This window comes from Carassius auratus, chromosome 7, assembly GCF_003368295.1.
Source record: "Carassius auratus strain Wakin chromosome 7, ASM336829v1, whole genome shotgun sequence".
NCBI lineage: Eukaryota > Metazoa > Chordata > Actinopteri > Cypriniformes > Cyprinidae > Carassius > Carassius auratus.
The window spans coordinates 1,234,198-1,249,028 of record NC_039249.1 but is presented as its reverse complement, the minus strand read 5'-3'; the positions used below and the strand labels follow the sequence as shown (position 1 = coordinate 1,249,028).

At 38.5% G+C, this 14,831-nt stretch overlaps 2 protein-coding genes across 5 annotated transcripts; both read left to right on the top strand.

Annotated features, from left to right (window-relative positions):
• The first annotated feature begins 826 nt into the window (after positions 1-826).
• LOC113105465 (FH1/FH2 domain-containing protein 3-like) lies at positions 827-3,827 on the top strand. Its single transcript, XM_026266542.1, has 7 exons — positions 827-850; positions 1,906-2,025; positions 2,102-2,263; positions 2,467-2,696; positions 2,926-3,136; positions 3,498-3,618; positions 3,714-3,827. Exons 2-7 carry the CDS (start codon positions 1,942-1,944, stop codon positions 3,740-3,742), a joined length of 837 nt encoding a protein of 278 aa, XP_026122327.1. The 5' UTR covers positions 827-850; positions 1,906-1,941; the 3' UTR covers positions 3,743-3,827.
• A 907-nt stretch (positions 3,828-4,734) lies between these two features.
• On the top strand, positions 4,735-14,424 carry LOC113105461 (heterogeneous nuclear ribonucleoprotein C-like). 4 transcript variants are annotated; one of them, XM_026266534.1, is made up of 10 exons: positions 4,741-4,866; positions 6,639-6,660; positions 8,061-8,105; positions 9,704-9,969; positions 10,909-10,981; positions 11,079-11,126; positions 11,266-11,423; positions 12,688-12,801; positions 12,886-13,004; positions 13,084-14,421. In XM_026266534.1, the coding sequence occupies exons 3-10, from the start codon at positions 8,101-8,103 to the stop codon at positions 13,180-13,182; spliced, it is 882 nt and encodes a 293-aa protein (XP_026122319.1). In that variant the 5' UTR covers positions 4,741-4,866; positions 6,639-6,660; positions 8,061-8,100; the 3' UTR covers positions 13,183-14,421. The 4 variants fall into 4 exon arrangements, with proteins under 4 accessions (XP_026122318.1, XP_026122319.1, XP_026122321.1 ...); XM_026266535.1 differs by having other exon boundaries at positions 4,750-4,866; positions 6,635-6,660; XM_026266533.1 differs by lacking the exon at positions 6,639-6,660 and having other exon boundaries at positions 4,735-4,866; positions 13,084-14,418.
• The last annotated feature ends 407 nt before the right edge of the window (positions 14,425-14,831 follow it).

Sequence of the window (14,831 nt, the reverse complement as noted above, 5' to 3'; positions counted from 1 at the left end):
AAAAACACTCAGATACAGATGCTTTTTAAATTTACTTGAGTAAAGTAAAAATACTTCACTACTGTCCATCTCTGACTACGACTTTAAAACTCGAAATTATGACAAAATCATAATTATGAGATCAAAAGTCCAAATTGTTCTTTATTGATTCATGGATTCTCCTTTGTTTTACCAGGATAGTCCTATTTGAGATAACATCTATACTTCCACGGAGTCCTGAAGTGAATTATGAGATATTATGACTTCTCATAATTTTGATTAAGTATGACATAATTTCGACTTTAACGTCAGAACTGCTGCTTTTGCATGATTATGACATTTAAAGTAAAACAATTAAATAAAATGGACCGTACGTGGCTGAAATGGACTTTTATAAACCAGTATACTTTCTAAAGCAGAACACAAGCAGCTCTGACAGATGAAGGTCTCCATGTCTCTCTGTGTGCAGAAGCAGCCGTGTGTGTGTGTTCTGTGTGTGAAGCGCAGTAACATCATCACTATCGCTCTGAGCAGTCTTCCTCCGGCTCACCTGCTTCCTCCTGCCATACACAGCATGGACAACACCGTACTGGACAGAGAAGACCTCCAGGTGAGCTGTGCAGTCTGCAACCCTTCACTAACACATGTGACAGCAGCAGTGAGGTTTGACTGACGTTACTGTGTCCAGAGGTTACAGATGCTGGTTCCCACTGAAGAGGAGCTGAATCTGATCAAGGAGGCGAAGGCTCGGGCCCCGCGCTCTCCTCTGGGCCCCGCAGAGCAGTGTCTCCTGATCCTGGGCAGTGTTCCTCATCTGAGCGTCAGACTGCAGCTCTGGACTTTCTCTCTGGACCACGACACACTGGAGAGAGTGAGGACTTACAATGCTTTTATCAGTGCAAGCTCTCAGCAATGCTGAAACTGATTTCCTCGCAACAATATAATAACACACTTTGGTGCTATTCTATAGATATATCGTTGTTATATCGCATTATCATACCAAACATAACATTATTCTGATCACTTTTTTTTAAACGTAACATGAAAATGTACAGAAATTAGATCAGGGATTGTTTTGACAACATTGTCATCTGTTTGCGAAACCTTTCAAAAATCAGTTTTTAGTACATTGTTGTCATGTAAACATAGTCTTAGAGTCAAAGAGTGGGTTTGCTATCATTGTTCCAGTTCCAGAAAAAAAAAAAAAACACTCTCTTTGCAAACCTATTTTATGTTTTTGCAATTCATACTCTTTTTCAAAGTAAGTTTTACAAGAAAATACTATATCAGTCTTTCAGTCTTGAAAAAACAAAATGTGTTGTTTGTTGAAACTTTCTAGCAATTTCTGATAGATAATAATTAATAATAATAATATAATAATTTCAAAGTAACTCTAACACTATTTTTTATTTTATTTTTTCATTGTGGCAAATTGGTATGAATTCGTATCTCATTTGTACACATCTTTTACTCACAGTGGGGTTTTCCAATAATACAAATTATATTATACAAATTATACAAATTAATTTAAAAAATTTAATTGTTAGATAATCGTTTCAAAGAAAATCCAACACTACTATATATATATATATATATTTTTTTTTTTTTTCATTGTGGTTAATTTTTTCATGAATTCGTATGATCTCATTCGTGCACATCTTTTACTGACAGTTGGGTTTTCCATTAAAATCACATCCAAAAAAATCATCACCTTGTAAAATAGTTAGGTATTTTCATGAACTCGACTGTATGAGTCAAATCTGTCCTGGAAATCTGGTTTTAATTCATATTATAAAAAAAAATAAAAAAAAATAAAAATGAACTAAGATAAAGCAATGAACTGATGGTGAGAGAACTGAGCTGCTGTTTTCTGTCGTCTGGTCATTAGAAGTGTTTGTAATGAGCTCTGCCTTCGCATCCCAACAGGAAATCGCTGAGCCGCTCTTCCATCTGAAGCTTGCCATGGAGCAGCTGGCGGCCAATCAGACGTTTCGCTGCATACTTGCGACTGTGCTGGCCGTCGGTAACTTTCTGAACGGCTGTAAGGTGAGGATGAGTGTGTGAAGATGTGTGCGGTCACACACACGTCCCACGTGATGCATGATGGTGTGTGTCTTCACAGGCCAAGGGCTTTGAGTTGAGTTACCTGGGCAAACTCTCTCAGGTGAGAGACACACACGGCCGCCAGCCTCTGCTTCATCACGTTTGTGTGTTACTGCTCCAGCTTTACCCACAATCCTCTGATCTCTACTCCGACATCACTGCGGTCACTAAAGCCAGCAAGGTATGAGGCTATGTGTTTGGTACTTTTGTGCAAAACCCACATGAAAAAATACAACACTCTCAGAAAAACAGGTAGTCTCAGTGTCAGACGTCCAGATGTTGGGATGATGTCCAGTTGATCTGTATCATGCTTTTATTTTGAACTTGTCTTGTCTTTATCCGTCTCTTCCTGTCTCTGATAAACATTCACTCGCTGGCGGCTAGTGTGACTACACACAAGTGCAGACGAATCTCTCGCAGCTCGAATCGCTTTGCAAAGCATCCTGGGATCAACTCCGACTACTTGAGAAGGATGGGAAGAAGAAGAAAGGTGGAGGAAGGAAAGAGGAAGGTGGAGAAGAGGCGGCGCTCCATCAGAGGCTCACACAGTTTCTGAAGGACTGTGAGGAGAGACTGAAGGTGCTCCGAGCCGTTCACCGCAGAGTCATCAACAGGTAAAATCACACACAAAATACCAAAAGCTAAATCCTCATTCAGCCAAATCTGTTTGTAAAAACCTCTTGACAGAAAGCCTATAGATAAAGGCCTACTAGATTTAGGTTATAGTTAATTTATTTAATACTATTTCATCGGACCACACTTGCAGTTACCAATAAGTGCAACACTTCACATATCAAATGTCATGCAATGTGCTCAGTTTGTTTTCTTTTTCCTTGCGTTCAGATTCCACTCGTTCCTGCTGTTCTTGGGTTATTCGCGCAGCATGGTGAGAGAAACGAGTGCGGAGGTATTTTGTAAGACTGTCAGTGACTTCGCTCTGGAGTACAGAGCCACTCGCAGTGCTGTGCTTCAACAGAGGGAGAGAGAGAAGGAGAAGAAGAACAGCCAAAACACACCGAAACTCAGACCCAGACTCCAACAGAGCCCAGCTCACGTACGTCACAGGCACTGCTCACAAACTCTTTTTATTTACTTCCTAGCTTCATTTATAAGTGAATGCATATTTGGTCACACTTTCTTTTAAGGTCCAATTCTCACTATAAACCAAATTAACTAGGAGTTTTGCCTCAATAATGCCCCAACTTATTAATTGTTAGTAAGGTAGATGTTTAGGCATTGGGTAGGCTTTTTAAATAATCCTTTATCCACCAAATGTGCAAGGTCTCAACTGAAAAGTGTTTGGAGAAAGCCAAGAGAACCAAATATAGCCTACCATTTACAGCACATTTTCACCAAATTTGTCCATTTTAATTAAGAAGGTAGACGTAATGCTGGGTTGCTTTCTTTCGCCGCAGGAGAATCAGGAGCAGGTGAAGCTTGAAGAGGTTTTGAAGACTCCTGAATCACCGTCGACGTCGTCTTTCCACTTTGACTTCACTCTTCCACGACAACGCAGCAAGACGAGCGACAAGAAAGGTATCCTCTTCTAAATGTTAATACTGTACATCATTTGGTTGTGTTCAAATAAAAATGGAAAATATTCTCAAATATCAATGATTGATTTGTTGCAGGTTGTCCCTCCCGAAAGCTGAAGTGGTGATCTCCAGTCCTTATCTCAGCAAAGAGTGTAGCTCACAGTTGACTCGTTAGCTTGTTAACTTTGATTGTGGAAGCAAAACTTGAAACAACATCTTTTTTTTTTAATTTTTAAATAATTGTTGGTAAGTTAGGAGCTGTCACAAATATTGGTAACTTTTAGGTTTTGAGTCAAAAGTAGAGATTTTGCATGTTAAATCGTTGCTGTTCATTAATTGTTTTGTTTCATTATTTCAATCCTTAATGTTTGCTGAGAAAAACTTTTTAATTTCCAGTGTGACAACTTACCCCATACTGTATATTGTGACCACATCCCAATGCTTGACTTGCTTACTTTGTGTTTTATATTACATTAACGGTACCGTTGTATAAACTTCAATAAACTGTCAACAGTTTAGCATTCTTCTTGCCAGAATTTCCTGTAGTGATTTAGAATTTGAAATAAATTATGTTTATTGATAATATTGTGATTCGCATGAAATGATCAATGGCTTTGTTTCAAATATATTTTCAGTAACCTTCTTAGTTTAGTTTAGTTTATATTTTTCAATGTTTTTTAGAAGCATGTTTAAAAAAAAAAAAAAAAAAAAAAACAGTCAAATCTCAAAGCGCCATAGCTAATAACAACAGTTATATAAAAATGTTATCTCCTAGTGTTTTTTTACAGATATTTCTACTAGCCTACATAGCAAAATGTGTTTACCTTAAATGGCAATTTACCATGTATTAATGTAGTAAATACTTTTTATACAATGTAATTACTACAATGGTTTTGTACAGACCTTTAATTTCGGATTAAGGCATTTGCTCTCTGAAGGAGGAGGACTGCTTTAACCAAATGTTTAATCCACCAATCAAACGAGCTCTTTATTTTAAAGAAGAACCACGTATAGGAGATTGACGCGTAAATTCACCAATCAATGCCGTGCTGTTCCACAGCGCGCTGAGATGTAGCCAATGAGATTCGAGGATGTAGAGTTCGGGGCGGGGCTTGTTTCCTGTGCGTATTTGCGCGACGCCATTTCGTGCCTCGTCTGTTGGTCGGTGTCTGCTGCACGCGCTGGTACGGACTGTATCCACAAAACAGTACAGCACCGAATTTTAATCATTTTTAGTCTTAAACTCCCGGTGAGTATTTTGTTTCGAGAGATTTTTGTCACTTTTTTTGACTGACGTTGAACTATCTTTGGAGAATTTTTTGTGTTTTTATTTTTTACTTTTAATGCATTTTTCTGGTCGTTTTCTGCTGGGCTTTGGTGGCGTACATTTTGTGATGCCGTTGTAGAGCAGTGAAAAACATGTATGCTTTGAGAGGACCGCACGATTTTTATTTTATTTTTCAAAGTAGGAGTTATTTTTCACCCCATTTTTGCAGGACTAACTACTGCTAGAGCAGCTGGTTTGTTTGATTTTTGGAGTTAATGTGGAGGAAATGTCTCTTATGGACCGGTGGTTGTGTTTTCAAGATGGGCTCGTTTTTCCCTCCATGTTCAGGATTCAGAATATAAACGCGTTTTAAGGCCATTTTTAACATGAAAGACTGTTTTTCCCAACACGAGTAGACTGTTTTTATTCGGTTGTAGACATTTGGACTGAGTTTACCATTATTTGGGTTATTTTTGCTCTTATTTTCGAGGTTCGTTGAGTTCCAGTCGGAATCGTGTCCATTGATTTTTGCAGGTTTTGAATTCTGTCTCGGCACTTTTAATGGACTGAAAAAAACACGTTTTCTGTCTCATGCAATAATTCAGATCAATGCATGGACCATGTAACAATTAAAATGTGCACCCAAAATCATGTAAATGGTAATCTTTCCATTAAAAGTACATCAAGATTGTTGAATTGAACTGGTTGCATTAATATTAAATAAATGTCTGAAGAAGGCCCAGTGGGCCAAAGACAATATTACTGCCTTAACTCAAGTGACCCCATGCTCTACCTGTTCAGATTAATATCATATTTGTATGTAATCCAGAAGTTCAGCCCATGAAGCTCTTCTAGTTGTCTCGAAGAATTGAGAATGATGATAATGCCCCCTCCTCCCAAACAAACATAGCTAATGTGTCTTGAACAGTATTTCCAATGCAATTTCACATTAGAAAGTGGTTTAAATTTGCTTTGTCTTTCTGTGCTTGATATAGAAAATGCAAATATTGTTTTGTCTTCACTAAATTGGTATCTGCTATTTGAAATGCACCAAATCACGTTCCTCACTAGGCACGCATCAGGGTTATATTTCAACTATAGTAAATTAAGCAATTCAATTCGTTTTCACTGTTTTATATATATATATATATATATATATGCAAAGATATTGAGTATTTAACCAACTTATCCACTTTAATCACTAGTTTCAATATAGAATGCAGGGGGGGGGGGGGGGTATATAAATTAATATGTACATTTTGTTATTGACTTTTACGCCATAAGCAAGTATGTACAGTAAGACTGGACATTAATTTCCATTTTAATCTACAAAGCTGTAGAATGCAACATCACTACATCTGTAGTATGAACAGGGTTTAATGCCATGGTAGTGATCCAGTGTCTTTGCATTGCAATGTCCTTTCTTTGTGTGTGAATTTGATTTGTCTCAAAATACGCCGGCCACACTTTGGGGAAACCCTGGTCGAGACTGAACCCCACATTGCTGATATTAATACCTTTGCATTCAACACACACATTCAGCTCTTTAGTCACACTCCTATTCCCAAGTCCATATTTTACACCAAATTTGTCTTTAGAAACATTAGTCCTATCATGGAGATTTCAGGTCTCTCAATCGTAAAGATCTCAGTTCAACAAACAAAAACAAACAAAAAAAAACTTTCCCTGCTTTAGGGAGCTAAAGATGTTAATTTCTGATTTTATTAATTCTGCTTTTTTTGTTTTTGAGGCAGCATTTTTGAGCCACATCAATCCGTAAGTTGGGTTTTCTTATGTTCTCCACTTCCGCTCCAATCTTCCTGAAAAGTGTGTTATTCAGATTAGCCTCCCATTTGCTGTGTAGCCTTTACCACCTACTTCTGTCAAACTTCTGTAGAGTAACAGATCAACTTTATTAGTCGTCTTGTGGATTTGATTTACTTTACAATTAGAAACACGTTAATTGTCTAAAGAAGCTTGAGCAAACCGGTCAGCAGAACACTAAACCACACGCTTCAGAGGCGTAACATTCACAGACGCATCACATTTTGGTCTAGCATTATTTGGGGAATTTATGGTAATGTAATATGAAAGGCAATAATAATTTTAGATCTACTACACTAGTCAACATTTGAAATGGATAAAAACCTTTCATAAAAGTTCTCCTGAAACCAAAATGGGTTCACTTTATTTGATCCACTTTAACCGTTGACTACCACTATTTTTTATTTTCTTTTTTTTACTTTGTCATTTAAACACCTTTTCTGTCCTTCTGGATAAGTGCAAACAAATCTTCATCTTGCCATGTGAAATTTGTTGTTAGCAAGAATAAACATCTAAATTTTATATTAAAACTCATTGTTTTCCCATTAAATGGCATTAATGTGTTCTAAACCACCCACATTCTACTGGCAGTGGTGAAAACAATGCTAACTGCAACATAGTTTGGTCTAGATTTATAGAATAATTCTGTACAGCTGAAATATTGATATAGTTTTAACCAAAGTTGTTATTTGAAACCCTAAACTTGGTAGTTGCTATTGTTCAGCTTATTTCGTTATAGATACATACAGGTCCTACCTTTCCTTAAATGCATGTTTATTGTTCTGCTGTCTGTAATAGTGCCTGGGGAGATTTTAATTTTAACCTCTGACTCACTCTAGAATTGGTCCATAGTGACTGTTTCACCCTCTTTGATCCCTATAAAGTGATGATTTCCTACAGATATTCATCTTTTTGTTCAGCTATGATGCAGACTTAATGGTGCATCTTAAGCTTTGCCCAAGGCATCGTTTGATAGACCTTTTTAATCTGTTGGTGGCATTGTGAATTTTTTTTTAATTTTCCATTAGCGCAGGATGTGCTTGTCACGTGACTGGGAAACATCACTCTTTTTGACTCTTTGAAAGGAAAGATAGGGATGATGTGACATTGAGCAGGTTTATCTAACATTACATGGCTGTTCTTTTTTCTCTTGGGTTATTTGTGTGGATTTAATGTGCACCAACCACTGGGTGGCAGCATCCAAACACTAGACTGCTTGTTTGTCCTTGGGAAAGTGTTGAGATTGGTGCGGTGGGTTACATCACCCACCCACGCAGTACGACCTTCACCCACAATGCACTGCTGAGCAGCAGCTCAACGGTGTCCAATAACAACCCTCTTCTCTCCAACAGAATCAGGCAGACAGACGACTCGACCTGAAATACAGACAGAATGGAGTGAGTTCTGACTATTCAACCCCCAACATCCCCCTCAGAACACTTAAATATCTCAATGTGCACGTTATGTGGAGGTCAGGTTGCTAAGTGTCCCAAAAGTGCCCCAAAACACCAACCAGTCCAGCTCAAACATACCAGTTTACCTTTTAAACATGTAGTAAGCACAGACCATGATCCACGCACACACAAACATGTACATGTCCCTCAGTAAGTTCACCGTTCAGTGCATTTCTTCCCATTTGACTCTGTCAAACCCATAAACCAATACTATAAGGCCTCTTTTTTAATCTTAGATGCAGCAGGTGTTTAGTTTATGGGTTTGACTCTGTCAAACCCATAAACCAATACTATAAGGCCTCTTTATTTAATCTTAGATGCAGCAGGTGTTTAGTTTCACTTTCACATTTTAGTTTGCATGTGTGATGTCTCAGCAGGTCATACATTACCACATTACCCGCTCAGTATTGGTTTATACAGATACGAACGCCGTCCCCTGTGGGGCATTTGACCAACAAACTGCACAAGACTACCACATACACACCTGTCTAGTTAATAGAGTGAATCTCTTGGTTTTAAATGTGTACCGATGCACATTATAGCACAGGGAAGCTTCATATGACTGCTGTGGCTCTTACTTTAAACATATGAGTTAATATAACTTATGAAATTAATGTTAACTATTTTAGTTTGATTGTTAGGAACTGTATATCTTCATGTTTGCTCTTCACTCAAAAGCATTGTTCTTGGTAATGTTCATAGTAGTGGAGCAATTGGAAATGTTTAAGTATTGATTAGGGCTGTAAACTTCATGTGGTTCCCTTTTAAACCGAGAAAGTCCATGTGAAACCAAAAATGACCCCATTTACTTTAATATTAGTCTTATTGCAAGTAATTCATCAGTAAATGCTATTTTGAAAGAAAAACGGGTTGCAAATACGTTGATTTTAGATTTCCAGAATGATTCTGGTCTCACTAGCTGTTTCCATCCATGTATTTTTTTTATGCAAATTCAGATATTGCTTAACGTCACATGCATGTAAAATCTTAAAATACACTATTAGAAGTTGTGCGCATGGCCTCCAAAAGAAATGCATTTACCGGACAAATCCCTTGATGCACAATTAAAAACAGATCACAGGATTGGATAACCGTAATTCCCAGTGGACCAATCACATTACACACCATCTAAAATGTATAGTAATTCTGAAATGGCTGTGCAAAGTCTGTCATCAAAATAATTTGGTGTATTTACATCCTAAAACTATTTCAAACCTTTGCATTCCCGCACATTAGGTCAGGATTACATGGCGACGATTATTACATTCCATCTGCTGCATTTGCACCAGCGTCCCTTTTTATTATGGATATATTGGACCAGTTTACCATGAAGTGAAGATTCTGATCTCTTGAACATATGGAATGGAAACTGCTTAATTTGCAAATGGTTCATGTGATGCTCCATTTTAGGTTAAATTTGCAAATTTGGATGGAAACGTAGTTATGGAGGCCAGTGATATCGTTATCGGCACTCATTTCTGATTTGTTCTTCCTGTCTCTGTCGATCTTCTGCACCCCTCTATTCCTTTCTTTTAATCCAGACATTCCCCAACCACCAGCAGCCTGATGGCCAGCAACGTCACCAACAAGACCGATCCGCGTTCGCTGAACTCCCGGGTCTTCATCGGGAACCTCAACACCATGCTGGTGACCAAGGCTGATGTGGAGGCCATCTTCAGTAAGTACGGGAAGATCGTGGGTTGCTCTGTGCACAAAGGTTTCGCCTTCGTCCAGTACGCCAACGAGAGGAACGCCAGAGCTGCAGTCGCTGGTGAAGATGGGCGGATGATCGTCGGACAGGTGCTCGGTAAGTAGTGTGATCTCCACTGCGAAGATCTCGTTGATGCAGGTCTATGTAGATTCATTTCTAACCTTCGTTTTCCAAGGATGTTTCGATTATTTAAAGGTCAACACTCTTGGCATCCATACTTGCAATGCCTCCAAACATGCAAGACCAACTCGTTCTACTTGGATGGGGAAATACTGAAATCCGCTGACCAGACTGAATATTTAAATAGCATATTTCAAATTGGCACCTAATTTGTGCATTCGTAATCCCAAGGATAAGAGTAAGAGTATAATGGCAGTTGAAGTGACTTAACCAATGGGTGATTGGCCATTTTACTTTATACATTATACTTTCTTCCATTCACGGTAATGAGAGAACTGTCTTTGTAAATGTGATGGTCTTGGTTAATCTCACATAACCTGTTAAGAATTTGTTTCCACCAAAAATCTAAAGAATAAGGAATTACTTTTTGCTTAAATCAATATTTGTTTATGTAACGTCACAATTTTTATGACCGTTTATGCTTTCAATCAAATTCTCATTATTACAGTGTGAAAATACAATTATTATATTAAGTAATAAACATACACACAGTGCAAAAACGGTCGTGATCTTAAATCAATATTTAGTAGTGACCTTGATGTGCTTTTGCAATATTTATCCTGATATGAATAGTGGAGAGGGAAACTGAGATCAGGACATTTCTGCCTAATATCTTTAATTTGACATGGTCTTAACTCAAAGTTGAAGCTCAAAGAAAATCCAGAAAAATCCAGTCGTATTGCTATCTTGCGCCCCAAACTTGTAAATACAGCATTATTTGATACAGGCTTGTGCATGAGCACCATTTTCTTTTCTTTTTTTATTATTCATTTTCCAGATGCTTTCATCCAATTTCGTGAATACTAAGTGACTTTCTTTTTTCTTCATGTGTGTTCAATCTTTCTGCTTTTTCAGATATAAATCTGGCTGGGGAGCCAAAACCCCATCGGCCAAACACTACTAAGCGCTCTGCAGGAGATATGTACAGGTTTGTATTCAATGTACATATATATCAAAAAAATTTTTTTTTCATGTGCAAGTATTTTTCCCCCTGTTCATTCTTTAATTGCTTTCTCCTCCAACAGTCCTTCATATGATCTGGACTATGACTTTCAGAGAGATTACTATGACAGGTGAGCTCACTTCCAGATTCACTGATCACTCTGCAAAGAGCTTTTTCTATCATTATTCATTAAAGGCTTTTAATGTCTGTCTGAACTGGGATTGCACTATTCCAGGATGGTGTGGTTTAATCTGAGCGTGTGTTTTCAGGATGTACTCGTACCCGTCTCGTGTCCCCCCTCCTCCTCCTCCTCCGCTCTCAAGGCCGGTGATTCCCTCCAAACGTGCGCGAGTGAGCGTGAGCGGTGGCAGCCGCAGGACCAAGAGCAGCTTCTCCTCTAAGAGCAGCCAGCGCACGTCCCGCACCAGTGAGGAGCAGTTTTTCTCCATTTTATACATCTTCGTATTTTATTCTTATTTAAATGCATTTTTTTTGTTCACTAGTGAATAATTATACATTAATTGATATGTATTATAACCACATTGTTCTGATATGCATACTAGTCAAGATCACAGCTTTACAGTATTAAATAGTAAAATAGTGTCAATGCAAAAGGACAATAGTAAATTTTTAAAGTTACTCAATTTTCAGTTAAAGGCACTTCATCACTGAATCCAGTGATGTCATCATGCAGCTCAGTTTAAATAGTATATGTGCAATCAAGTCAATGATATCGCTGTAGATGAAGTGACCCCAACTAAGCAAGCCAGAGGCGACAGCGGCAAGGAACCGAAACTCCATCGGTGACAGAATGGAGAAAAAAACCTTGGGAGAAACCAGGCTCAGTTGGGGGGCCAGTTCTCCTCTGACCAGACGGAACCAGTAGTTCAATTCCAGGCTGCAGCAAAGTCAGATTGTGCAGAAGAATCATCTGTTTCCTGTGGTCTTGTCCTGGTGACTGCAGTGACCTCGGAATAAGAGAGAAACAGACTAATATTAGCGTAGATGCCATTCTTCTAATGATGTAGCAAGTACATTCGGTGTTATGGGAAGTGTTCCAGTCCTTCAGAAATCTTTCAGAAATCATTCTAGCATGCCGATTCGCTGCAATATTATTAATTTTGGTGCTCAGTAATGTTTTTAGTTCTCCAGTGTTTTCTGTTTGATTATTTGTGGCAGCTTTTATTTATTTTCAGGATTCTTTGAATCAAGTTCCGAAAAAAAGCATTTATTTGAAGTAGTCTTTTGTAACAATAGAATGTCTTTACTGTCACTTTAAACATCATGTCCTTTATAAAATGTATTCATTTCTTTTTAAATGACCTATCGAATGGCATGATTTTTTTGAATCACTTGTTTCAGCATTGCTAATAATTATATTAGACTGATTTCTGAAGATCATGTGACAGTGAAGACTGGAGGAATGATGATGACAATTCAGCTGTGCATCAACGAAATAAATAAGTTTACAATGTATTCCTGTAGAAAAGTGTTATATTAAACAGTAATATTTAAATGTTTTACATTTATTTTTGATCAAGTAAATGCAGCTTTGGTGAGCAGAAGAGACTTCTTTCACAAATGTCACAATCTTCAGAAAACTTTTGAACTGTAGTGTACATCTGGACTAATAAGCACCTCAATGTCTGAGATGTTTAGCAAGCACAGTTTATATTCCTGTTTGTGTGCAGTGAGAGTTGATGATCTACAGACCATTAAGAAGGAACTGACTCAGATTAAACACAAAGTGGACTATCTGCTGGAGAGCCTGGAGCGCATGGAGAGAGACCACAGCAAGAAATCAGGTACATGCCACACAGACCCTACAACTGCACAAAACCAGTAAAACTAGTCATTTCTAATCAGTCTCTCCTCACATTTCTGCACAGAGGTGAAGAGCTCTAAACCAGATGAAGTCTCACCACAGCACTCCAGCAGCAAGAAAGAGCGCGAGAGCTCAGAAATGAACGACTATGAGGACGAGGGAGACCTACTAGAGGAAGAGGAGGTGAACGAAAGACAAACAACAGAGTCAGAAATCATGTATCCACTCGCTCGTATTCACCCGTCACTTCTGGTTTGTGCAGATCAAGAGTCGAGGAAGGGAGGATGATGATGAAGAAGAGGAAGGTGAGCAGGAGGAAGGAGAGGACGATGGGGACAGCGCCAACGGAGACCATTCTTAAACACTGCAGACACAGACACGCATGCATGCTCACCGTGAGATGTAGAGTAGATCCTCTGACCTTCAACGCACACTTAGTTTTATTTTAGAAGTCCAGAGCAATAACTAAGACTCTGTGGATCATGAAAATGACACTTTTTAGAGAAGCCGCGTAAACCCCTGACTCGAGCCAGCTTTCCATGAGATCTTGTATTTCTTGAATTTAAAACTGTTGAATGCTCTAGGTTTGAGAAAATACTTTAGATTGCATTGAAATAAATCTCCTTCATTGGTGTGACATTGAACAAGTTTGCTGACAAGCCGTTTTAAAGACTGGGAACCCAACAGCTTGATTGTGTTTGTGGAAATTTGGAGGTTGAACCACTTAGAAGTGCTACGATTGGATTTGACCAAACTATCAGTTATAGGCTGTGCTTAGATGAAGACATAAGTTACCAGTTTCAAAACTTTTCAACCCCTTAAAGGCTAGCTCAGTATTTGTCAATGATAATTACCATCCTGAACGACTAATGTAGGTTTACCGTGTGGTTTAGTGATTGACACGTTGATGAGCCAATCAGAATGCATCAAATTTGGACATTAGCGCTCTTAAAGAGACCCTAACTTGTACGTTCAACCTTGCTAATTGGTTTGCACCAACCGTACGCTGCCAGTATAAACAAATTGGATTGTCAAGCCATTCCTTTCCCACTTCTGGCAGGTTCAGGTTCTTCTTCTCTGGTGTTTTCTGCTGCTATGTTCTTGAGGTCATTCACTCTTTAAAACAGCTTGTGCAGATTGAAATTGCACAGATGCGCTCAAATACGTCTGTCTTCACCAACGCTTTCCATGATTCTTCTAGTTGTGTGACCCTTCTGTGCAGATTTCTGATCTTAAATGCTTGTTGTCGTTGTCTACTCCTACATATGAGCAACAAACAACCCTAACAAACTGAACCCAATTGTTCTTATGTGTGCGCTGGTTCAGCCACAGCAATGCTCTTCTAGGACTTGTTTTGGGAATAAATGTAGAGTTACTCATCCTGACCAGTGGGTGGCAGTGTGGCCCCGTTCTGTTATTTAACCTCACAGAAATACTGTTTGTTTGATTGAACTGTTTTATATTCCGTATGTGGTCACTGAGTGTGTGAGAATAAGTTTGGATTGTACAGTCAATGTAATTTTACCCGTGTGTTTGTATCTGTGTGCAGTGACACTAAGAGCCGAGTTTGCTTCTGGTAAATACTACATGTGTTTGTAGCCATTTTGTTTTGTTTGTCTTTTGTTTGGTCTGTTATAAGTTTCAATAAAACTACAAATGTTCATGACACGTTGGCTCTTACTGTAAGAATCTGGAACAACTGCTATATGATGATGAACTACTTCAATGCTTTTTATTTTCCCAAGAGCAGCCGTGAAGAGTGTTTAATTGTGCTTGCATCCTTACAAGTTGAGACGGTCTCATCAAATGCCTTTCTGCAAAACGATTTCCTTCACTTCAATAAACTAATTAAAAGAAACCCTGATTAATTGGAATCGTTCAACAGTCGCTGCACTGCATTCAGTCAGTTTCTGAATGGTGCTTGTATCACCGCTGTCTGTCACTGATGTTTTTAGGGCTTTTATGTTTCATTAGATATATCTGCTGTAAATTTGTGTTGCTGTCGTCCAC

Coding starts and splice junctions, on each gene's coding strand:
- LOC113105461 (XM_026266534.1), top strand. Junction 9,970..10,908: donor GATCGTCGGACAGGTGCTCG/GTAAGTAGTGTG, acceptor CTGCTTTTTCAG/ATATAAATCTGGCTGGGGAG. Junction 10,982..11,078: donor TCTGCAGGAGATATGTACAG/GTTTGTATTCAA, acceptor CTCCTCCAACAG/TCCTTCATATGATCTGGACT.
- LOC113105465 (XM_026266542.1), top strand. CDS start 1,942: ATGGAGCAGCTGGCGGCCAATCAGACGTTTCGCTGCATACTTGCGACT. Junction 2,697..2,925: donor CACCGCAGAGTCATCAACAG/GTAAAATCACAC, acceptor CCTTGCGTTCAG/ATTCCACTCGTTCCTGCTGT. Junction 3,619..3,713: donor CAAGACGAGCGACAAGAAAG/GTATCCTCTTCT, acceptor GATTTGTTGCAG/GTTGTCCCTCCCGAAAGCTG.